The sequence below is a fragment of the Zootoca vivipara genome, chromosome 10 (genome assembly GCF_963506605.1).
Source record: "Zootoca vivipara chromosome 10, rZooViv1.1, whole genome shotgun sequence".
Lineage (NCBI taxonomy): Eukaryota > Metazoa > Chordata > Lepidosauria > Squamata > Lacertidae > Zootoca > Zootoca vivipara.
The window spans coordinates 66171419-66197057 of NC_083285.1; the positions used below are offsets into that span (position 1 = coordinate 66171419).

Here is a 25639-nt window from a genome sequence, read left to right on the forward strand (position 1 = left end):
GGTGCTGGACCTCAGTGTCCGGGCAGAACAATGGGGGTGGAGACGCTCCTTCAGGTGTAAATAGGTACCGCTCCAGCGGGAAGGTAAACGGCATTTCCATGCACTGCTCTGGTTCACCAGGAGCGGCTTTGTCATGCTGGCCACATGACCCGGAAGCTGTACGCCGGCTCCCTCGGCCAATAATGCGAGATTAGTGCCGCAACCCCAGAGTCAGCCACAACTGGACCTAATGGTCAGGGGTCCCTTTACCTTTACACTCTTCCCTTCTGTGTTTTCCAGCATTGCTGCTTCTGACCGTATAGGCATAGCATAACCATTCTGGCTAGTAGTCATTGATAGCCCTCCATGAGTGGATCTAATACTCATTTAAAGTCAATGCAGGAGAGACATGTTTTGTTGCAGCTAGGGCAGGTGAAGGTGTCCGGTTGTGCTACTGCAGATGCACCATGGCGTTTCTTCTCTCTGTGCTCTTACCGGTGGTCATTCCTCTTCTGGTCACCGATTGTCTGTCTCCAGACACTGCGGTCATCTGCAAGGGATTCCCATATGCAACCTTCCCACCCCCTTGATTATTTGAGTTGCCTTTAGATTGCCAGATCAGAAGGTTAGCGCACCTCTTCCCTGTGACCGAAAGAACCAATCTTCTTCTTTGGCAGAAGTTTTGGCAGTGTTTATGTCTTCCATAAACACGGTTTTAACAATGAGTCCGTAAGTGACTGTGGAGGCCAATTCTGGATTCACACGTCCTTTCACAGTGGGGACATTGGAACTGATCACGGGCAGGAACTGATCACAGTGTGGATTGGCCAAGTGTGCCTTCCTCTTAGCATGTTTCTCCCTTGCGTCCTGAGTTTGAGTGTCTTCAAAGCCCACGGCACCTTTGGTAAAGGCTGTTCTCCAGTCGGAGCACTTGCAGGCAAGTGTTTCCCAATTGTTGGTGTTTATATTACATTTTTAAATTTTGCCTCGAAGCAGTCTTTAAACCTCTTTTGGAAAGGACCAATGGAGCTGGTCTTTCCCAAGAGCTGATTATAAACAATCCCACAAAGAGAGATTCTTGCTGGACGAGCCATTTATCCAACACGGCTTCACAGACTTCTCCACGAATCTGCTTTATTCCCTTTTCAAAAGAGCTTCGTTGTTGATAGCTAGAGCACCAAACCAACTTTAAATGTGCAACCTGAATTTGCCAGTATGTGACTGAATCTCCCACTCCACCCTAAAATTGTCTGAAAGTGCCCTTCATTGTCTTTGTCCATGGAGTTTTCTTGGCAAGGATACTGGAGTGGCTTGCCAGTTCCTTCTCCAGGTGGATCACGTTTAGTCAAAACTCTCCACTATGACCTGTCCTTCTTGGGTGGCCCTGCATGGCATAGCTCATAGCTTCTCTGAGTTATTCAAGCCCCTTCGCCACGACAAGGCATTGATCCATGAAGGAAAGGAGTACGACAAGGTTGTATATTGTCTCCCTGCTTATTTAACTTATATGCAGAATTCATCATGCGAAAGGCTGGACTAGATGAATCCCAAGCCGGAATTAAGATTGCCGGAAGAAATATCAACAACCTCAGATATGCAGATGACACAACCTTGATGGCAGAAAGCGAGGAGGAATTAAAGAACCTTTTAATGAGGGTGAAAGATGAGAGCGCAAAATATGGTCTGAAGCTCAACATCAAAAAAACCAAGATCATGGCCACTGGTCCCATCACCTCCTGGCAAATAGAAGGGGAAGAAATGGAGGCAGTGAGAGATTTTACTTTCTTGGGCTCCTTGATCACTGCAGATGGTGACAGCAGTCACGAAATTAAAAGACGCCTGCTTCTTGGGAGAAAAGCAATGACAAACCTAGACAGCATCTTAAAAAGCAGAGACATCACCTTGCCGACAAAGGTCCGTATAGTTAAAGCTATGGTTTTCCCAGTAGTGATGTATGGAAGTGAGAGCTGGACCATAAAGAAGGCTGATCGCCGAAGAATTGATGCTTTTGAATTATGGTGCTGGAGGAGACTCTTGAGAGTCCCATGGACTGCAAGAAGATCAAACCTATCCATTCTTAAGGAAATCAGCCCTGAGTGCTCCCTGGAAGGACAGATCGTGAAGCTGAGACTCCAATACTTTGGCCACCTCATGAGAAGAGAAGAATCCTTGGAAAAGACCCTGATGTTGGGAAAGATTGAGGGCACTAGGAGATGGTTGGACAGTGTTCTCGAAGCTACGAACATGAGTTTGACCAAACTGCGGGAGGCAGTGCAAGACAGGAGTGCCTGGCGTGCTATGGTCCATGGGGTCACGAAGAGTCGGACACGACTAAACGACTAAACAACAACAGCCCTTCATTGTTTTGCTGAGGAAGTTCCTCTATTCATAACAGCTTTTTAACCACCAGATTCATTCACTCCAAGCTTCTCATTCGCTCCCTTTGTAAAGGATGCGAGTGAACCATAGAATTTCTCATTTCCCTTGCAGCAAACGGCTCCCTCCCTCTGCTATTGATGCGCCCCAACACAATTTTGTTGTTCAAAGTGCTTAAACAAGGATAAGCCTGGCTAAGCGGGGCTCCTAATTGTCCCCATCTGGCCACTGTGAGCTTAGAAGAGAAAAAGACACATTGCTTCAATTGTTTGCCATTTATAATGCTTTTGGCTCAATTTAGAAGGGAAGTAAACCGAGCAACGCCTATAAATAAGTAGTGTGCAAAAAAATAATTAAAGCAAAAATTACTCCATGCCAGTAAATGAAAGCAGAGGAGGGGGTGGGGGAATTTGCATGAAAAGCGACAATCAGAAAATCCAGGGTCATCCTAACTGCATAGAAACCCAAATTACTGCATTAGCATTTGTATAATTATGACTGTAAAATAGATTAGTTGTGATACCTGCATTGCAAGGGTTGGGCTAGATGACCCCTCAAGTCCCTTCCAATTCTACAATTCCATGATTCTATGAATAATAATAATTGGATTTATCACCTGACCACCACGAGGTCTCAGGGCAGATTGCAACGATATAAAATACATCTTGGGGTTTTTGCCTGTGAAACTTTTTGGAAGGGACAGTATTTCGATATGCATCTACCCCACCAGTGTTCAGAAGTGGTATGATCCAGAAACAATTTGACTGTGTGACCAGGATTTTAAAGCAGAAGTGGAGTCTGCAACAAAATGTTGCAGCGCAGCATGCACCGGTTCAGGGCACTCCATCCCATATTCCCTCCCAACCTGTTTTCTCTTCTGTTTTTCTCCTCCCCCGTTTCATCCTTCTCGCCATTTAAATAATCAAAGCCCTCCTCACAGGGCTGTTTTTTTTCATAAATCATAGAATTGTAGAGTTGGTAGGGGCCACAAGGGTCATCTAGTCCAACCCCTTGCAATGCAGAAATATTTTCCCCAATGTGGGGCTCAAACTCATGACTCAGATTTTGTCATGCTTTTGCGAACCTCGGGCTGCCCCAAAGCCTGTCTGATTCTCCCCTCTCGTGCACCAGTGCTGCCATTTTGACCCCACAAGCGACGGCACTCACAGCCCGAACATTGGAAATAGGAAGAATTCACGTAGGCATTGAAATTTCTGATAATTTCTCTGTTTTACTCTGCTGGCTGTTTTCATGCTGTGATCTTTGTTTGCTTAGGCCAGGTGGCACAATCAGGGCCACTAAGATGCCAGCCCTGTGGGCAGCATATGGAACGGGTCAGTGAACGACATCCAACCAGGTTGGGGAAATGGCTTTTTCTTGTCATAATTCCCTTTGGTGGTGTCTAAGGGCAAAGTTAGCCCCGCGCAGGAGGAGAGGAAGGAAATCAAGTTTATGCCATCTGCCCTGGCATGCTTTAGTTGAGATTGCTGAGTTGCAGGGGGTAGGACTAGTTGTCCCTGGGGGGGGTCTCTTCCAACTCTACAATTCTCCCAGCTCTGCAATTGTAAGATCCTATGCCTCGTTGCAGCGGATGGGAAGCTTGACAAATCTCTATCTCTCTCTCTCTCTCTCTCTCTCTCTCACACACACACACACACACACACACACACACACACACAATCCAAGAGTTAGCAAGTGCTTTTGAAATGTTGCCATGAAATAACTAGCCTCTCTTCCGTACTACGGTATGTGAAAAGGGAAATAAAGCGGCAATAGCTGGGAAAGATGGGGGGGTGTCCAAACTGCTGTCATGGGACCCACATTGACCCAAGGATTCTAAATTTAAAAGCCTGGAGTCTAGATTCAGAATCCAAAGTGGTGTCCACAGCACCCTCAAATATTTCCTGCCAAGGCCTCCTGACGCTCTTAATTTCTTGTGGTGCTGAGCTACCCTGAAAGCAAAGTTCAGCCATCAGCTGATTTGTCCTCTTACCACCTTTTCCCAGAATGCCTCTGGGAAGGAGGGGGGGGGTAGAGATCAATGTTTGATGATCTCCATTTCTCATCCCCCCCCCCTATATTTGGTTCTCAAAATTTCCGCACTAGTCTGCAAATTATCATATTTTAAAAATACAAAAAAGTTCTCATCAAAATACCTAAGGCACGCATTTGGGTATGCAATTTTTGTGTAATACGCACACATCTTCAAAAGAGTTTTCCTAGTGCACATTTGTGTCCTACTTTCTGTAATACATGCAATTCTGAGCCGGAATAAGATGTTACTGCCAAACCCGTGATGCAGCGCGATTTCTAAATCTACATGTATAAAGAGCATTTATGTAGCTATACTAAGATTCTGCAGGAACTGCTTTATTCCGTTTTAAAACACTGTACTCTGGTTCATGGCAGGCACTTGCCCGTGCAGGTAAGTGGAGTATGGCAGCTATCAGACCTCATAGAAAACCGTTTCTCGTTCCCTCCATTTGATGAGTCAGACACCCACGGAATGCAAAACAAGTGTAACATTTTTCATCTGACAACTGTTGGAAGGCACTCAAGCTATCAGCACTGCTAACATTATCAGATGCTATTTCTTATTTAAGCCACAAAAATGAAGCTTGGCACATTTAAAGTTCACCTGGAGACAGAGATGAAAAACACATCCCAAAGTGCAGTGTTTTTTTTTAAACAATGGGAGCAGGGTGGGAGGGAGAGAGACCCTTCTGTGTTGTTTTTTTCAGCAGACTTCACCCTGTGGCAGCCACAAGGTACAGCCCAGCCACAGCTGCCATTCCATTCCACCTGAAGAAGAGTTCTGTGTGACCAGAAAGCTCACATACTGGTGGCTGGCAGACCAGTTAAAAATTAGGCTGACTTCTGATATCGCATTTGCAGGCAGGCAAGATGATGATGATGATTATTATTATTTATACCCTGCCCATCTGGCTGGGCTTCCCCTGCCACTCTGGGCGGCTTCCAACAAACATTAAAATACATCAAATATCACAGATTAAAAACTTCCCTAAACAAGGCTGCCTTTAGGTACTGTATTTTCTAAATGTCAGGTAGTTGTTTATCTCTCTGACCTCTGCTGGGAGGGTGTTCCACAGGGCAGGTGCCACTACCGAGAAGGCCCTCTGCCTGGTTCCCTGTAACTTGGCTTCTCGTAGCGAGGGAACCGCCAGAAGGCCCTCGGAGCTGGACCTCAGTGTCCGGGCAGAACGATGGGGGTAGAGACGCTCCTTCAGGTATAAATAGGTACCACTTCAGCGGGAAGGTAAATGGCGTTTCCGTGCGCTGCTCTGGTTCACCAGGAGCGGCTTTGTCATGCTGGCCACATGACCCGGAAGCTGTATGCCAGCTCCCTCGGCCAATAATGCAAGATTAGTGCTGCAACCCCAGAGTCGGTCACGACTGGACCTAATGGTCAGGGGTCCCTTTACCTTTACACTCTCCCCTTCTGTGTTTTCCAGCATTGCTGGACCTAGGCCGTTTAGGGCTTTAAAGGTCAGCACCAACACTTTGAATTTTGCTCGGAAACGTACTGGGAGCCTGCATTGCACTTCCTCCTAATGTCGCATCAGCCCAGTTTAGAGGAGCTGTGGTTTAGCAAACGCAGGGGGTTCTGAAGCTGTGGGGCAGAGAGATTGATTCCTACCCATTTCCTCCTCCGCTGGCACAGAGAACAATGCAACACAAAGGCAGGTTATGGGGGAGTTTACTGCCAATATTTCCTTTCACATGCAAGTTCTTTTCCCACAGAGATTCTGAAGCTCAAATATTGAACACCGCCCCGTCTTAAACACACACACACACACACACACACACACACACAGAGGGAATGATGAATTGCAGCAGAACAGAAGCTGAAGTTTGAAGCCAACAATTACTCTGCTCTGAAGACTTTTGTCTCTCTAGGAACCGGGGAACAAAATACCCTTGAATATATTTTTATATGTGAACAGGGCTTTTTCGCTTGTGCTCACAGCCAGCCGATTCTTTGAAAGAAATCTGGGTTACGTAAAGTTCTCTCTTCTGCAGAGGCACGAAGGAAATTACCTGGCTTGTACAGGAGCATTTTCATGCGCAGAGTTTGGGGAGGCAATTAATTTTCAGAGCGTTTTTTGAGGGAAGGATCACATCAGAAACACCATTCAAGTTCTAGATTTTTATTTTTTGCGACAAAACAACAGTTAATTCCTATGCATGCGCACTCCAAATAAATCTAATTGAGTTTTAAGTGGGATTGCTCTCAAATAAATGGGCATAGGATTGCAGCATCTAATTGTTTTCTTTTCTGCATTGTAAAATGTGGGCGGGTTCAGTCACTGTTGCAACTGGTTAATGAGAGCCAGTTTGTCAGATTGTTCCAGACTTGAAAAATCTTTAGGCTGATTTACACTGGCAAATGCATCACTTGAGTGCTGGATTACAGAATCACAGGCCTGGAAGGGGTCCCCAGACATCATCCAGAACGATCTCCTGCCAAAAAAAGACCAATTGAATAACAATAGCATCATTGTCACTATGACCATAGCTGCCAAGTACCCCGTATTTCCTGGGAAACCCCCGTTTTTCCTTACCGTTTCCCGGAGGTCTCCCATTCCAGCTCCTCTCCCGTTAATTTACCTTATTTTGGTTCCTGTCGGCGGCTATTTTGCTGGTGTTGCTTTGCCCATCTATGGGCACCAGAAAATGGCCGGTGCCGGGGCTGGAAGTCGCATCTACGCATATCCAGAAGTGTGTAGACGCAACTTCCGGTGTCGCTTTGCCCATCTATGGGCACCGAAAACGGCCGGCGCTGACACCGGAAGTTGCATCTACGCACTTCCGGACATGCGTAGATGCGACTTCTGGCGCCGGCGCCAGCCATTTTCAGTGCCCATAGATGGGCAAAGCGACACCGGAAGTTGCGTCTGCGCAACTTCTGGTGTCGCGCGGCCGCCGATCCCGGATTTCTCCGCGAGAGACTTGGCAGGTATGACTATGACTTCTACAAGTTTCTGTTGCAACTGTTATTTCCTTTTGTAACCTGCCTGACAACAGGTCTGTCCCAAGACATTTTACAGCCTGAGACACCGGGTGGCAGCGGGGAGGGGAGAATGACTCCCAACCTCTACTAAATCAAGATGCATAGTAAGGCTAAGGACCCCTGGACGGTTAAGTCCAGTCAAAGGCGACTATGGGGTTGCAGCGCTTATCTCGCTTCAGGCTGAGGGAGCCAGCGTTTGTCCAAAGACAGCTTTCCGGGTCATGTGGCCAGCAGGACTAAACCGCTTCTGGTGCAATGGGACACCGTGACAGAAACCAGAGCGAACGGAAATGCAGTTTACCTTCCCGCCACAGCGATACCTATTTATCTACTTGCACTTGCATGCTTTTGAACTCCTAAACTGCTAGTTGGCAGGAGCTGGGACAGAGCAACGGGAGCTCACTCCGTCGTGGGGATTCGAACTGCCAACCTTCCAATCGGCAAGCCCAAGAGGCTCAGGGGTTTAGACCTCAGCGCCATCCGCATCCCTACATGCATAGTAGCCAACCAAGACTAGCCAAGTGATTCTGGCTCCCCTTAAATCCTGCAAGCACCTCTTCCCTTCCCTGGAAGAGAAATGCAACATTTACAAATTAAACAACTAACAATTTGCTGCCCTTTCATGACAGCTAACTCAGCCAGCGGAGACAGGCACCTCACTCTGTCCAAAGGCTGGGGTTGCCCTGTGCCTCAACTTGTCATTTTGCAGAATGATTGGCAAGGCAACAGAGATCTTGAATGGGGAAACCCCCTCAGCGAGAGCAAGAAACCTTCCTTTCTGCATTACTATGGCCACTTGCTGTATGGCGGAGAAGCTGGGCTGCTCCATGTGGTGTTTTAGCGCCACCACTCTAGGTGGCCAGAGGGTGGTATTGCAGGTACAGATGTTAGCCTGGGGAGGAAAGAGTTAATTCCGGCACCTCCTTAGCAAGGCAACAGGCGCCCTTCTGCACTGGAGTGCTCAGAGCCTTTGCACAGCAGTCACTGGCTTGAGAATCAAACTAATTACCTCCATAATTACCAAAACTAATTGTCTCGCTAATTGCCAAGGATCTTTGGAGCAGGCATTATTTCCTGCAAATGTTCCACCAGCCAGGGTTATTGAGCCTCTTTGTAGCTGAGAGGTACCTCGTGTCTCTCTGCCACATCCCCAGCAACAGATAGCCTTGCCTCATTGCCATTGACTTGCCCAATCCAAGATGGCTCCCTCAGCTATCCCACGTGCAGGAATCAAGTTCTCATGACCGTCAAGGGATGAACCAACCTGTCAGGAGTATGGGCAGGAGTCAGGCTCTGGGGCCTGTAGTGCTTTGCAGGACTGGGGCCTGCCTCAGCTTGTGCTGGAGAGGCAAGGAGTGACCACTCAGGTGAGGCCACTTGATAACTCACTGCACCTGGTGGCAGGAGCTGGGAGGGATAAAAGCTCAGCATTTCCCTTCAGCTCTTTGCCACAGCAACGCTATCCCTGCCTGGTTGCATCTGGCTCCTTGCTCCTTGGACCCTCGCCTTGCCGATGCCTTGCTCCCTGGACCCTCGCCTTTGCCAACGCCTTGATATTCGACCCTTGGACCTCTGCCTTGCCGACGCCTTGCTCCTTGACTCCCAGACCTTCGCCTCTGCCTTGCTCCTTGACCCTGCGACTGCCTGCTGCTGGACCCTCAACCCTGCACCTGTTCCTGCTTCTACACCACCATCTTGCCTCTGGTCCTGACGTCCTCAGCCAGGGCTTCAACCGCCCGCCGACTGGACCGTGACACAACCATTGCCTGACCCAGTCAGGAAATGGATACTCTCTGAGCTTTTCCCTATTAGGATGGGGTCCTGGGTTAATTCTGAGGTGGCCATCTTAGGTCTCCTTCTCTGATTTAGCTTCTTCTGAGAGTGGAATATATTTGTTTTAATTATCACCTGCAGCGTTCAACACATAATGCTGCTAATGGGATTTCCCCTCCCCTTTTCCAGAAGAGTGAATCTTTCCTAGAGGCCTTGATTAGACTGAGGCCAAGCAAGAGAGAAAGGGCGCAGGTGGCGCTGTGGGTTAAACCACAGAGCCTAGGGCTTGCCGACCAGAAGGTCAGTGGTTCGAATCCCTGCAACGGGGTGAGCTCCCGTTGCTTGGTCCCTGCTCCTGTCAACCAAGCAGTTCGAAAGCACGTCAAAGTACAAGTAGGTAAATGGCATTTCCGTGCGCTGCTCTGGTTCACCAGAAGCGGCTTAGTCATGCTGGCCACATGACCTGGAAGCTGTATGCCGGCTCCCTCGGCCAATAACACGAGATGAGCGCCGCAATTCCAGAGTCGGTCACGACTAGACCTAATGGTCAGGGGTCCCTTTACCTTTAAGCAAGAGACAGAGAGACAGATTTCCACCCTACGGTAGTTTTATCAAAGGGTATCTCTCTCAGTGCAAACTTCATGCTTCTTGCAAACTACAAGACTCCGTGGCTAAAGCCTTAGGCCTGTGTCTCAGATATCCAGCCTCTGCTTGGCTACGATGGAAAGATGTGTGGCATTGCATACCCCTGTCTTCTTTTTAGTTCTGTAAAATGTGGAAAGGTGGGGACCTTCAGCTCCCACAACTGCCTCATAGGGGCAAGATCTACCAAGACAACTTGCAGTGCTCACTAGGCCTTGTTTCTTCTAATAAAGAGTTAACTTCACTTCTCGGTGTGATTTATTGCTGACCCACTCCTGACACCAGCTCCTGACGATTTCCTTGTGAAACGGGATTGAGCGTGAAGCCACGCTGGGAAGTCTAGCTCTCTGAAGGGGATAGGGCCAGTAGCCATTGATGGACTTCTTTTCCATGAGTAGGGTCATCTGGCTGACTATGGGACTCTCTAATCTCTGGCTGTGTCCCCAAGAGGACGCCTTGGGGCAGCAGCTTGAGACATGGAGGGTTACCTGGAAATCAGGCAGGTTCCTGTGAACTACAGGAGTCCACTAAAGCAGTCCTTCCTGCCACTTCATTCTCTCCATTTTGATACTAATGAGGGCCTTTGCTGAGATGGTGACAGAATTTTCTTCTTGAATTACACTGGGCAAAGGAGCGGGCGGGGGAGATGCAATACTCTTCTACATCTGGCACCTCCTTTCCAGAGGTGACATTTTATTCCAGCAGATGTGATCCCAGTTGGGGGGCATCCCTGCTCAGCTCCGAAGAAATTCATCCGCCCTCCCCAGAACAAAGACCCCCTTCGCAGGGGCAAAGTGACGGACCTTTGAGCCACGGAATCTACCTTGTCAGCAACTACGCTCAAATATTAAAGATAGTATGCAAATGCCTTTTTTATTCTTTAATTTGAATCAGAGGTTACCTTCAAATGTTTTGGGTTTTTTATATAAAGGAAGAAGTGCTATCTTTGCAAGGTTATAAAAATCATACGATTCTCCCGAGAGACGAGGCCAAGACGAGGCTGTCGAAATGTAAAGCTAATATTGAAAAGAATTTTTATGCCAGGAGTGATTGTTGGAGAAACAAGGTGTAGCTGCCCTTCTCATCCTTGCAATCTTATTACGTTGGGGCTGGTGGAGGGCGTCAAGGGCCTGTCCCTGCATCCCCATAAGGTCCCATGTGTGTGTGTGTGGGGGGGGGATAAGGGGCAATAACATCTTCCTCGAGTGGTAGTAGACCAGGCATCCCCAAACTTCGGCCCTCCAGATGTTTTGGACTACAATTCCCATCATCCCTGACCACTTGTCCTGGTAGCTAGGGATCATGGGAGTTGTAGGCCAAAACATCTGGAGGGCCGTAGTTTGGGGATGCCCGTAGTAGACCTTTGAGCCGTGGCTTTATCAGTGAAACCCAGAAGGTCATTAAACTGGATCTGTCTGTCTCGGGAGACAATGGAGGAATGAGCCTTTGGGGGTGAAGTCAAACTCAATCCATTGGAGAGTTATAGCACCTGCTGTGGTTGCAGAGACCAATACAGGAGAGACATGTTTTGTTGCAGCTGGGGAAGATGAAGGCATCCGGTTGTGCTTCTGCAAATGCACCATGGCGTTTCTTCTCTCTGCCTTCCTCCCAGCAGTCATTCCTCCTCTGGTCACTACTGTGGATGCAAACCTGTCTGTCTCCAGGCACTGCGGTCATCTGCAAGGGATTCCCATATGGCAGGGTCATCTTGGTGTTGGTCGCTAGCATCACAATCTCCCAAAGCTTTTTAGAGAGGTGAGCTGTTGTCATAGCCGCCTTCCCGATACGCTTTTCCAGTTCTTCTTCATTATCATCATCACCACCATCATTTTTTATTTATACCCCGCCCATCTGGGATTTCCCCAGCCACTCTGGGCATCTCCCAACAAAATATTATTGATAATAATAATAATAATAAAGCAATAAAACATAAAACATTAAAAACGTCCCTAAGCTCAGTGTTCATGGAGAGGTTGCTTGTTATGGTGGATCCCAGACGGACAAAATAAGCAACCACCTCCAACATGTGGTGCACAAAAATGTTAATTGTGTGGCATCAAACAAAGAGGGATAAGAGGCAGGAATCTCAGGCCTGAAGGCCAAATATGGCCCTCAAAACCAGACCACACCCCTCGCTGGCCTGCTTCAAAATCTCATTGAACATTTTTGCCTGTTTGGAATGTGTCCTTAAACTCTGAACATGCCTGGGTGGAGGTTCGAGAGAGGTGTGTGAGTGCGCAGAGAGGTTAGAGTACTGCAGGAAGGTAAAATGCCCACCTGTTGCTTTGGCCAGTTTTGCCCCTGGCCCTTGCTCATCCCTGGTACATTTGCGTTGGCCAGTTTTGTGTCCTAGACCAAAGGATGGAGACCTGTTGCAGTGCAACAGCCGGCGGAAACCTATTCGGAGACCCCAGTTTTCATGGGCCTGTTAACAAGGCAGATAACTGTGTTTTAACAATTCACACATTACCCTGTCTATAGAGGCCCTGGGATGGCTCCTGGCACCTACAGAACATTATGGCTGTGCTTTGAAATTTGCTTTCTATATTTGGAAAGGCTGTTTCATTTTTAGATCTCTTACAAAGAAGCCCCGAAGGTCTCCCGAAGAGTGGAACAAGGTGAGGGAGGGGAAATGTCGGGATTTGTGCTGAGTCCAAGGATGGTGGAGAGACGTAATTTCAAATATATCTTCCTCAGAATCCAGAGTCTTTAGGCGATTCCCCCCCCCCCCCAAGAGAATGTCACAAAAGACTTCACAAGTTGTTTGATTCTGAAGGGCTAGGGTTTCCCATGTGACCAAGACAGAAAATATCACCCTTGTTCCAGTAGAATTCAGCAAACTTTTTCAGCAGGGGGCCGGTCCACTGTCCCTCAGACCTTGTGGGGGGCCGGACTATATTTTTTGGGGGAAATGAACAAATTCCTATGCCCCACAAATAACCCAGAGATGCATTTTAAATAAAAGGAAACATTCTACTCATGTAAAAACACGCTGATTCCTGGACCGTCCACGGGCTGGATTTAGAAGGCGATTGGGCCGCATTCGGCCCCAGGGCCTTAGTTTCCCTATCCATGATGTATCCAAAATAAAAACTTAGTTGGTCTTTAAGGTGCTACTGAAGGAATTTTTTTATTTTACTTCGATCCAGACCAACACGGCTACCTACCTGTAACCAAATACGTTTGTCTACTATGTGGCAAATATCATCATCTCCAAATGTGTCAGCTGATTCGTGTTTACCTCAAATTTCATATTGGTTGGGATCATTTGAGGAGGAATGGAAACTGGCTTCCAAAACAGGGTAAAATAGTAGGGTAAAACAGCAGTAGGACTGAGAGCTTTGGGCGAGGTGGGAATCTGCTTCCCATTTCTGCCACTTTCAAAAGCCAGAATATCTGGCTCATCACTAATCCACGTAATTTAAACATTTGGTCACAGGCGCAGCAACTCTGGGAGCTGAGGTGTCTCCAACCCTCCCCCCCCCCAATATTTGTTGGAAAGGGGGCCACGTTGTGCATTGCAGCTTCAGCGGCCAGAGTCTCCAGGGCGTTTTTCCAGGGGGAACTCACAGGAACTCAGTTCCAGCAGCTCTCAGGTGGGCGCCATTGCCATTCTAAGAGAACGAGGGAGGTGTTCATGGCGAGCTCTGGCATCTGTTTTTCTAGAAAAAGAGAGCACTGGCCACTCAGCCTCCTCCAGACGACGCAATGTCGCACACACGATGCACACCGGGCCTCCTCAATCTTGGGAGTAACCTGGTGCCCTTGTTTGATCAGAGTACTCTTCTTCCTGGATATAACTTGCTGCCCTTGCGTCTGGTCCGGAAGCTGCAACTGGGACAGAATGCAGAGCCAGACTGCTCATAGGAACAGCAACATCTTACTTGGCTTGGCTGAGAGGACCGGACCACCTTTCCCTTCCTTCTAAAGTCTTTTGAAAACCTAAAAAAGTTTAGACAGGTCTTTGCAACATGATTTCCCCCCTTTTCATCAATCAGTATTTATGGGTGTTAAGTTGATATTTTTAATGTTTTTAATGAACCTTTTGCTCTCTCTCTCTCTCTCTCTCTCTGTGTGTGTGTGTGTGTGTGTTTTATAGATTCTTAATAATAATAAGGGACCCAAGGGACCCAGGTGGCGCTGTGGTTAAACCACTGAGCCTAGGGCTTGCTGATCAGAAGGTCGGCGGTTCGAATCCCTGTGACGGGGTGAGCTCCCGTTGCTTGGTCCCAGCTCCTGCCAACCTAGCAGTTCGAAAGCACGTCAAAATGCAAGTAGATAACTAGGAACCGCTATAGCGGGAAGGTAAACGGCGTTTCCATGTGCTGCTCTGGTTTGCCAGAAGCGGCTTTGTCATGCTGGCCACATGACCTGGAAGCTATACGCCGGCTCCCTCGGCCAATAATGCGAGATGAGCGCGCAACCCCAGAGTCGGTCACAACTGGACCTAATGGTCAGGGGTCCCTTTACCTTTAATAATAATAAACCATTCCCTGGTTTTGCAGTATGATCTGGCCCTCAAATAATTTTTCTTTCTTTCCGCAACACCTTCTGCAGGTAACCCACAGAACAGCTCTGCCAATGTATTGGCTTAAAAACACACAACCATTATTTGCAAGTTAACTGATTTGTATAAACACTCCATCCAGCGCCCATATAAACAAGTCGTTCATGTGCCTGTTTTTTTTCCACCCCGTGTGCCAAGTTAGCATACCCGGGGGCAAGATTATTCCCCTCTGGAATCATCCTTGCTCCTTTCGCACTTCACAACCCGTCTCCAGTTTTTGCACCATTTAAAACATACACACACACACACACACACACACACACAAAATACCATCAATTAAACTGTAATCACAACGCACCTCAGTAATTAATGCAGGAGAGCGACTGGAAGCTCTTCTGAATACCAATGAGCTATGCAGGTGTGCCTGCAATTCCACACCACAATGCAGTTCAAATGTTGCCAATTAGGGAATTAGAACAGGTAAATAAATAAGAGAAGGTTGCAGGTATTTAGCCAAGGAGATGCACACTTTAAAAGGCTGTCTGCGGAAACCAACCTGAATGGAAGCCTCTTTGATTCACAGTGCCAAGACAGTATAAAACAAATTGGGGGGACGGGGAGGGGGATGTAAAGGGTTTTGGGAGAAACCCAACCCTGACTTCTTATCCATGAAGACTGGGGCGGGGTGGGGAGATATCATTGTGCCTTTCCTGGACATAGAATGGGAGAGAGAGAGGCATGCTTTAAAAGATGAAGACATCCCCAAAGGAAGAGAAAATGGGGACACAGCCCAGCACCTGCGAAAGGTATTCAGAAGCATTGCTGCCTCCAATTGTGCAGCCAGAGCACAGCCATCCTGGCTAGTAACTGCCCACCTATGAGGCAAGGTGAGATGACCGCCTCAGGCGGCAGATCCCAATGCAGATCTTTATTACCCCTTGTTACTGATGTATGTCTTCTCTCACCCCTTCTTCCCTGGTGGGGAGGGGGGCAGCATTTTGTGGTTCGCTTCAGGTGCCAAAACGTCTTGGGCATGGAAATCGATGGCCAAAATGCACCCCTTGTCTCCATTCAAACACATTTGCCAGTCTGCCACCCATTCACTTTCATTGCCTACAGACAGCCACCCAAGACCTTTCATTGCCTACAGACAGCCACCCAATCTTAAACAACTCCTCACCCACAATAATACAACCACCAGACTTAACATGGACACTGGTACCAGAGCCTGCAATAAACCCAGATGCCAACTTTGCTGCCACATACACCCAGACAATACCATTACTGGCCCCAACAACATCCAACATACCATATCAGGACTATTTAATTGCTCATCCTCTAACATTGTGTATGCCATCAAATGCCAACAGTGCCCTTCAGCTCTCTATATTGGACAAACAGGCCAAACCCTACGCCAAAGGATAAATGGACATAAATCTGACATCAGGAACCAGAAGACAGAAAAACCAGTAGGAGAACACTTCAATCTCCCAGGACATTCTATACAAGATCTCAAAGTAGCTGTCTTACTACAAAAGAATTTCAGAAATAGACTGGAAAGAGAAGTTGCTGAATTGCAACTTATCACCAAGCTCAAAACCATGGAGGGACCTGGTTTGAACAGAGATATCGGGTTCTTATCTCATTATACATGATAAGCGATCTTCAGCCATCTCCACCCTTGCTTTTTCATGCAAAACCATTTGCAGTCGTTTCCGGTCATCAACAGCTATCAGTCAGTCAATCACCCATTTCCACCACCCTTCTGAGTGATCCCCCCTCCCCATCCCCACCCCTCCCCACCCCTTCTCTACATAAGTGCCTGGAAACTTCCATTTCACTGTATCTGAAGAAGTGTGCATGCACACGAAAGCTCATACCAAAATAAAAACTTAGTTGGTCTTTAAGGTGCTACTGAAGGAATTTTTTTATTTTTATTTTACTTCGATCCAGACCAACACGGCTACCTACCTGTAACCCATTCACTCAGTTTGGAGAGGTCCTTTGGGAGCTCTTTGCAATATTTTTTGTTTCCAAGGACCCTGAACGATTTAGTGCCATCAGCAAGCTTGGCGCCCTCTCTGCTCACTTCTAACTCTACAGATCGTTCATGAAGAAGCTGGAAAGCACAGGCCCCAGAACCCATCCTCGGAGGACTTGCACTTTCTACTTCTCATCATTTGAAGGAACGGTGCATTTAAACTCCATCGTCTTGGGATGCAGCTCCCTGAACTCCTAGCCTAGCCTGGGACACCGGGGCTTCTCTTTAGCTCTGCATCAGCAGGTCCATGTTCAGCCCAAGTGGAAAGAATGGGATCTTCTTCCAGCAGCAGCAGCAGCTCACTGGCCAAATGCCACAGCAGTCCCTTAACAAACAGCTGGCTGGCAGCAGGGACCCATGTCAAAACAGTTGCACTGGAGCATTGCAACATCTTAAGATAGCAAAACAGGGGATATTATTCAGGTTAGAGATGCAGGTGGCGCTGTGGTCTAAACCACAGAGCCTAGGGCTTGCCGATTAGAAGGTTGGCGGTTTGAATCCCTGTGACGGCGTGAGCTCCCGCTACTTGGTCCCTGCTCCTGCCAACCTGGCAGCTCGAAAGCACAAAGTGTAAGTAGATAAATAGGTACCGTTCCGGCGGGAAGGTAAACGGCCACATGACCCGGAAGCTGTATGCCGGCTCCCTCGGCCAATAATGCGAGATGAGCGCCGCAACCCCAGAGTCGTCCGCGACTGGACCTAACGGTCAGGGGCCCCTTTACCTATTCAGAAGGTTATCTTCATTTACACCTGAAAAGAATTGGACCAAGCAGCTGGAGAGTTGTTCATCATTATCATTATTACTGATGTTTATACGCAGTAGTTGCATGTTGATCTGCTCTATGAACTGAGTGCAATTTTAAAACACTGCAGCAGGACCCCACAAGCCCTGTAAGGGGTACTATGTTACCTGTTTTATTAAGGGCACCATGTTGGCGACCCATGACTTAGATACGTTATTTGAGCTGGCTGCTCTGTGCGCAAATGCATGGGCACGGGAGTCTGAAACGAGGCCCTTCCCGAAGCTACACAACTCCAAAGAAAACACATTCATCATTAGGGCGTAGAAATGCTAAAAGAATTAAACTTCACAATTTGGAGAGGAGACTGATGAGAAATCGAAGGAGAGCAGCTGTTCAGCATGATGCCAGGGACTGGCTGTACGGAGAGGAGTGGTGGGAGGCACCAATGGGTGAACCCCTGGAGAAACCTCAGAGGAGGGAGGCTCCGAGCCTGGAAATTGGTGGTGGGACACAGAGGAGAGTTCAGAGGGAGAATACTGAGAGTAGAGGCTGGATGGGGCAACAGGGTTTAGTGAGCAGGAGGAACCTGTGAAAGGAAGCAGTTCAGGCTCCGAGGCTGAAGTAGAGGAGCAGGCTAGAGATAGCCGAAGAAGCCAGGGAGTCCCTCATAAACATGGAAAAAGAAGGCTTCCAGAACACCACCTGGCTTAGCGTAGATTAAATCCCACTGACAGTCAGGCTGTCTCTCCAAGATTTACCATTTGAATACAGTTATCTGGGGGAAAAATTGATTTACAAGTACGTTCATTGATAGCAGGAAGTCAAGCGATATGAAATAAGAAGCCAAGCCGAAGTTGTTTAAAAAAGCCTTGAACTCCCTATGTTATCTATCTTTCTATTTTTTATTCTTTGTTCTGTTTTTTTATATTCTATTTTTCTTTTTAGTTTTATTTATGTATATTTGATTTAATTACGTGTCTCCCTCTCCTGCTGTGACAAGCTCCCTTCCTGCTGGCCTCCAAGAACTCACAGAGTAATGAGGGGAGCAGAACAGAGGCCAGTGGTGCGCAGACGCAGTTCGAGACTGCTTGGGAAACATCTGGGAGAGGAGCCTTAAGGGTGGTGGAAGACCTTCAGTCCTGGCAACTTCTCCAAAGGGACAAAACCTACTAGGGATTGTTGCTGTGACGACGAGGCTGAATTGTATTTCCTTTCCAGTTAACTTCCCCAGCATGAGAGATTTTCTTCCTTTCTTGCTGACCTGCGTCTGACTCCCGCATGGGACAAATGAGCCCCAGTGAAATGAGTGGGGGCTCCCTTTCCTTTCCATGGGTCCTGCGACCTACCTAGGCTTCCCTCCCCGCAACAAGACGGCGTCAGGGAGAGACAACCCTCCGTTTCACAAAGCGCGTTTTATTATCGATGTCGAGAGAACATAATTGTCAGTACTTGGTGACAGCACAGCACAATCACAGGCTACGGTTACCGTGTAATCAAATGCCTTATTACAATTATAATTTGCAATCAATGAACTCCCATGCAATGGAGGTTTTAGAAACATGATTCCAGCAGAGGGGGGAAAGACAGATGACCCTCCCAGTGACACAATTTTGGCAATAAATTAAACCCACATTCTCATGATTATGCAAAGGAAAAACACAATTCTTTGAGGAACGCAGCAGCAGGAGGCCAACACAAGCCCAGGGAAGGGCTGGCAGCAAAAGCAGGTTCTGCAGAGAAAATGGCAGTGTTGGGACAAAATATTCTGCCTCCTCCTAAGGTCAGTGGAAGGTTTCTGCCTTGCCTTCCTGCAATCACCAGCAAGTGGGTTTCACAAGCTGTCCTCTGATGTGTGATATCTAGCATAATGAGATTCAGGTCTTGGCCACGCTGATTGAGCTGCCGCATCCTACGGTCTTGATTTGGCCCTTCTAGATTCTCCCTCTCTCTCTCTTCCGCCTGCCCTGCAAATGGGCTGCTGGATTGCTCTCGAATAAAACGCCCCATTCTGCTGCTGGAACTGGAGTTGATGGATTGACACTTGACGCGGAGGGGCTTCTATCCTCCTCTGCCAGCCAGGCTCTGCAAGGGAACGAAAAGCAGCAAGGTGAAATTTCAACCCCACCGTGAAGGGAAACAGTGCGCCTGAAAACAGAAGGGTTAAGGGGGGCTGATTTGAGATTTCGACAAGGACTAGAACCTCCAGACACTTTTAATATGATTTGGCATTCCTTTGGCATTCCTTTATTGTTACATATGGATTGGAACCATCCTTTGAAGACGACCCTCATCACAAGCCTGGCAGATTTGATAATCAGATAACGCAAATGTGCTTTATTTTAGTTATTTTAACCCATGTGTAGCTGTACTCATTCAACATGCCTACTTTATAGCTTGGTTTTTCCATCTTTCAAGTTTCATCTTTTTTTGGTGTGTGTGTGTGTGTGTGTGTGTGTGTGTGTGTGTGTGTGATTTAATAAGACCTTTCATAATACATTACACTGAAAAACAAACTAAACAAAAACAAAGAAAGAATCATAAAATCATCGAGTTGGAAGAGACTACAAGGGCCATCCAGTCCAACCCCCTGCCAAGCAAGAAACACCATCAAAGCATTCTTGACATATAGCTGTCAAGCCTCTGCTTAAAGACCTCCAAAGAAGGAGACTCCACCACACTTCTTGGCAGCAAATTCCACTGTTGAACAGCTCTTACTGTCAGGAAGTTCTTCCTAATGTTTAGGTGGAATCTTCTTTCTTGTAGTTTGAATCCATTGCTCCGTGTCTGCTTCTCTGGAGCAGCAGAAAACAACCTTTCACCCTCCTCTATATGACATCCTTTTATATATTTGAACATGGCGAAGAAGAAGAAGAAGAAGAAGAAGAAGAAGAAGAAGAAGAAGGAGGAGGAGGAGGAGGAGGAGGAGGAGGAGGAGGAGGAGGAGGAGGAGGGAATACAAAGTCCTCATTCACAGGTAAATCTCAACTTGTCCCACAGAGAGAGACTAGCTCTCACCTGGCGAGGTTCCCCTTTTTCTGGGATATCTTCCCTTCCCTGCCTCTGGCACAGGTAATTTCCATCTGTTGTTAAAACTGTTCTCTCTGTTATATATATATATATATATTATAAAAATGAAATTTAAAAAATTTACACCCTTCAACTCCCCAAAAAGGGGCCAGGACATCATCTGACCCAATGACACGCCCCAAAGGCAGGGCGATTATTCTCCCAACAGCAGCAGCCCCACTCCACCTGCCCCCACGACAAAATCTGAGCCCAGCTGCATGCCACCAGGAGGCTGCAGGTGAGATGGCTGCAGACCAAGAGAGCTGCAGGTGGCTCAAACAAGTGAGCTAGAAGTGTTCAGGGTTCTCTTAATTGGTTCTCTGGGAAACAGACTCTTGCTTCTCAAACTAATAACTCTGGGAGTCAATTAAGACTGGGCAGAAAGCCAAGTTCTGCCAGAGACATAGCAACTACTCTCTCATTGGTTGAAGGTCAGCACTGAACTCTGTTATTAAGGAATGCTAGCACATTTGTTCTGTGTGGTGGTGCAGGTGAGAGTTAGAAGGAGACATGCTGTATCAGATGGTTGTGTGTGTGTGTGTGTGTGTGTGTGTGAGAGAGAGAGAGAGAGAGAGAGAGAGAGAGAGAGAGAGAGGATTTATTTTGCTTTGCTTTGTATATAGAAACTAAATAAAAAAAATCCTTCAGTAACACCTTAAAGACCAACTAAGTTTTTATTTTGGTATGAGCTTTCGTGTGCATGCACACTTCTTCGGATACAGTCAAGAAGTGTGCATGCACACTTCTTCGGATACAGTCAAGAAGTGTGCAAGCACACGAAAGCTCATACCAAAATAAAAACTTAGTTGGTCTTTAAGGTGCTATTGAAGGAATTTTTTTATTTTGCTTCGACTCAGACCAACATGGCTACCTACCTGTATATAGAAACCGTTTTTCTTTTATTTAATAAATCCTGTATATAGTTATTCTGCGTCCAGACGTCTAGTCATTGAAACCTCTGGAAGTTTCCGTGTTGTGCAGCGATACTCTGCTACGTTTGGGATAAAGCCGCTAGAGCTACGCCTGACACTTCCTTTGCCCACAGGACTGCAAAGGAAGGCAAGCCATGGTCCCATTCAGAGAGCCCTCACCAACACCACCCTTTTGAAGTACCCTTTATGCATCCTGAATACAAAGTAAGGAGGTTGGGAGACCAAACTGCCTATGTGTCACCTTGCAGGTGGGGAGACAGGCAACATACTTTTTGCCTCTTTAAGTGAGGGAAGGCAGATGGCCATGGCTTGGGGCTCCAGCCACATGCAACACAACTGGGCTCTGTCTGGTAGAAAAATCCTGGGCAAGTTTGGCTCCCTCCACCTCCTTCGGTTGCCTCCTAATTCTTACCCGCTTCCAAACCCTCCACAAAGCCACTATTGCAGTGAAGCTGTTGGCTTAACTGACACCCCCAAAACTGATACTTGACTGCAATGAAGTCTAAAATGTCAAGATTCATCCCTCGTTACCCCCCTTCTCCCACCCCTCCGTTTGGTACACTTGGTGCTCCCCTCCTTTTGTTGAAATGTAGACTGTATGCTCCCTGGGGCAGGAACCTTTCCTTCCTTCCTTCCTTCCTTCCTTCCTTCCTTCCTTCCTTCCTTCCTTCCTTCGTTGTTGCTGCTTATTCTGCAAAGCTCAATGTGCCTTAAGGGTGCTATTTCAAATAACAAACAGCAGCAATATTGCAATGATCCCAACAACCTTTTTTTTGCGATCTATATGAAAATCAACACCTGCCACTCAATCTTGAGAAACAGCACTGCCAGCAGAACAGGGGGGAGCGCCGACGTGCGGAGACCAGACACGTCCCCTTTGCAAACACACTTTGCGCGAAAGCAGCTTGCACCTGTGATGAAAATCAGCAGCCGAGCCACATTTCCCAATCTTTTAGCTTGGTGAGTTCCTGACTGCCCCTGTGTGCAGATTGAGCACATGAAACCAAACATGCTGTAGAACAGGCATGTCCAAAGTCCGTTTTGGGGGCATAATCCAGCCCGCCAGTCAGTTTAATCCGGCCCCTGTGGCAGTTTATTTCCTAAAATCCTCAACAACTTCAATCCTAAAAAAAAGTTCAACAACTTTGGGGTAAAATCATTAAAAAGTTCAACAATTTCAATCCTAAAAAGGTCCACAACTTTGGTTGGCCCCACGGCCCTTCACATCATCAAATCTGGCCCTCTTTGGGGAAAAAGTTTGGACACCGCTGCTGTAGAGGGAAGTGAGGGGCAGACGGGGCTCGTCAACCCAGTTCGGCAGCCCATCTAGGAGAAGGAAACTCTGATCCTAAACCTCCACTGCCTTCCTTGCAGGATATCTTTGGGAGGAGAAAAGGCTAAGGAGCAAACCCTATAGAGATCCAGAGGAGAGTGCCCAAGACGGTTGGATGGCGCCTTGTACGCCTCCTTCCTGCAGCCAAGCTGGTGCCAAACACATTGCCCTCCTTTCCTTTGCATCACATCATCAAGGCCAAGAGCCACATCATCTTGTTTCCTGGGCAGCCCAAGACCTCCAGAGACACTGGCCAGGCTTGCACTCCAGGGAGGTCACTTTGGTGCTCCGGTGGCACCCTCCTTTGCCTCTCAAAACGGATGGATGTCAACAACAAAGGCTCCTCCTCACATTACCATTGTGTTGTGGAGGCTCCTGAAGTGGGGTACAAAGGGGAAAAGTTTGCCCCAGCATATTTTTCCTCCCGGTGTTCTTGCAAGGCATTTTCTTCCCACCTGTGATGGCACAGTGCTGCAGGGTCCAGGGGTTTATACAGAGTGTATGCTTGTGAGATTTTACTTTCTTGGGCTCCTTGATCACTGCAGATGGTGACAGCAGTCACGAAATTAAAAGACGCCTGCTTCTTGGGAGAAAAGCAATGACAAACCTAGACAGCATCTTAAAAAGCAGGGACATCACCTTGCCTACAAAGGTCTGTACAGTTAAAGCTATGGTTTTCCCGGTAGCGATGTAAGGAAGTGAGAGCTGGACCATGAAGAAGGCTGATCGCCGAAGAATGGATGCTTTTGAATTATGGTGCTGGAGGAGACTCTTGAGAGTCCCATGGACTGCAAGAAGATCAAACCTATCCATTCTGAAGGAAATCAGCCCTGAGTGCTCACTGGAAGGACAGATCCTGAAGCTGAGGCTCCAATACTTTGGCCGTCTCATGAGAAGAGAAGACTCCCTGGAAAAGACCCTGATGTTGGGAAAGATTGGGGGCACAAGGAGAAGGGGACGACAGAGGATGAGATGGTTGGACAGTGTTCCCGAAGCTATGAACATGACTTTGACCAAACTGCGGGAAGCAGTGGAAGACAGGAGTGCCTGGCGTGCTCTGGTCTATGGGGTCACGAAGAGTCGGACACAACTAAACGACTAAACAACAACACAATGCTTGTGTGCATTTTATTCCACGTTCGCTTGTTTCACCCATTCATATAACCTTGATGGCTTCTTCCTTGCAACAGGAGGGCATCTTCCACAACAGAATCTTATTATGAAAAGCCTGGCTACATGTTACCCTCATGGTGTGAAGAGCTTGAACTGGGCTCTGACTATTAACAAACCTGAAGTTCCCTGGAGACAGGCAGGGTAACCTATAGGGGTTTGCAGGAAAACAGGAGCCCTTGCTGATCTTTCTCCCTCTTGTCTTCCTCCTTGTCTATGTCTCCACTCCTCTCCCCAAAGACAGTTAGCCGCTCAAGGAGCTATGCAGGGAGAAAGGGGGCCAGAACCCTCTCTATAAGTTCTCTTTGCCTGCCTCCAGGCAACCTTCGGAAATCTCAGCAGCTAAAGCCTGGCTTACGCTTGGATACTTTCCGTGTGATGAATGCAACACATAGCCAGGCTCTTAACATTAAAACACTGCATAAATTTAAACACTGCATAAATTAACATAATATCTTTCAGGGGCAAAGTGGGGGGTGGGGTGAGAAATGCCACAACTTGAAAAGCAGAACCCTGCTACTTCTCTTTAGGAATCTGCCAGGTGAGGCAGGAAAATACAGGTGGCTGCCCATCACACAGATTGCTGACAGATTAAAAAACAAAACACCATTCCTACTGTAAGGATTGGGGGGGGGAAACAACCACCCCCACATTTCCACTGCAAGAGATGCCCTGTATGACACAGAGAAGATTGAGTTGGGTACGCAGGGGGTTCCATTCTGTGTTTTTGAAGCAGCAGCAGCTACACCTGCAACATTTTGGATTAATTGCTCAGAAAACTTGCTAATTGTTGGACATTTCCCTTGGTTAAAAACAATCTCTCTCGCATGTGCGCCAAATTATTCACTGCAATGACTTCAATCAGAACAGCAGGCGCAGGACTTTCAGGCAGAATCGTCTGTGCCTCCTCAGCGTACTTTTTTAGCTGCTTAGATAAAGGACAATATGATAGCAACAATCAAGACAAACAATTCTGAGCACAAGGGGCTTGGCTGATGAAGGGAAATATATTCCCACCCCCACCCCCCAATAGCTCTCAATATTATTCCTAGAACGAAGCTGATGAACCTGCGCTGGGAAATATTTAATTTTTTTTTGGTAGGAGGTGGTCGTGGCGAGGAGAGGCACTAGGACAGGGGTTGGCATGGTTTCCCTCGCCTGAGGCTGGTTCACTCCAGTGGAGATCCCTCCGTGGGCCGGATTGCGCCCGCGCCTGCAATTTCCGGCGTCTGTGCAGATGTGATTTTCGGCGCTGCGGAAGCAAGTCCCCGCACCGCGCTACGCCGGATTAGTGCAGCATACGGGGACTCGCCGAGTGGGCAGCTCATAGGCCTGTTAAACGACCCCCATGGGCTGCTTGTGGCGCATAGGCCTTAGGTTTCCGACCCCTGCACTAGGAGCAAGACCGCATCTGGTTGCTTAAGAAATTGGCACAGTGCATGGGACAAGACCAACTGGCTACTCAGACCACAGGCTTATCTAGTCCAGCAACCTGCTCTCACAGTGGCCAACCGGATGCTTATGGGAAACACGGAAGAAAGACATGTGGCAGTGAGTTCCACAGTTTAACTAAGCACTGCATGGAGAAGCACTTTCTGTTATCTGTTCTGATCCAACAGTCAGCATCATTGAATGCCCATGAGTTCCAGTGTTATGACAGAGGGAGAAAAGCTTACTGCTATGTTTCCCCCACTCTTGCTGTAAGTGCGCATTAACGCTGATTGCCGTTGGCCGGTACTGCCTTGCCTTGATAAGCATGGTCACGATAAACAACTGTCGTAATCGGAACCCTGCTCTGGTGGAGGGGAGGAATATATCAATAATATGCTTCGCTTTATCAAACTGCCTTGAGAGAACTTCAGATAAAGATTTAACTCGAGATACAGCCAAGTGTCAAAGCCCTCAATATTAGCAGCTCCACAAGGTTTTTCTAAGGGAGAGATGGAGTCGGGAGATTACTGAGTGCGAAATACGGAGTGTGCAGATGACAAGACGAGCCGATTGCAATCGAGGCAGGAAGGAAAGAGGAGTCAATAAATTCAATT

General features: G+C 47.6%; 1 protein-coding gene across 1 annotated transcript in view; it reads right to left on the bottom strand.

The window, feature by feature from the left end:
* Window positions 1-18486: 18486 nt before the first annotated feature.
* CHCHD3 (coiled-coil-helix-coiled-coil-helix domain containing 3) overlaps window positions 18487-25639 on the bottom strand; it is a 205755-nt gene continuing 198602 nt past the window's right edge. The window contains exon 8 of the mRNA XM_035127990.2: window positions 18487-19175. Coding sequence (XP_034983881.1) covers window positions 19152-19175 — 24 coding nt within the window. The 3' untranslated portion in view covers window positions 18487-19151. The remainder of the gene's footprint in view (window positions 19176-25639) is intronic.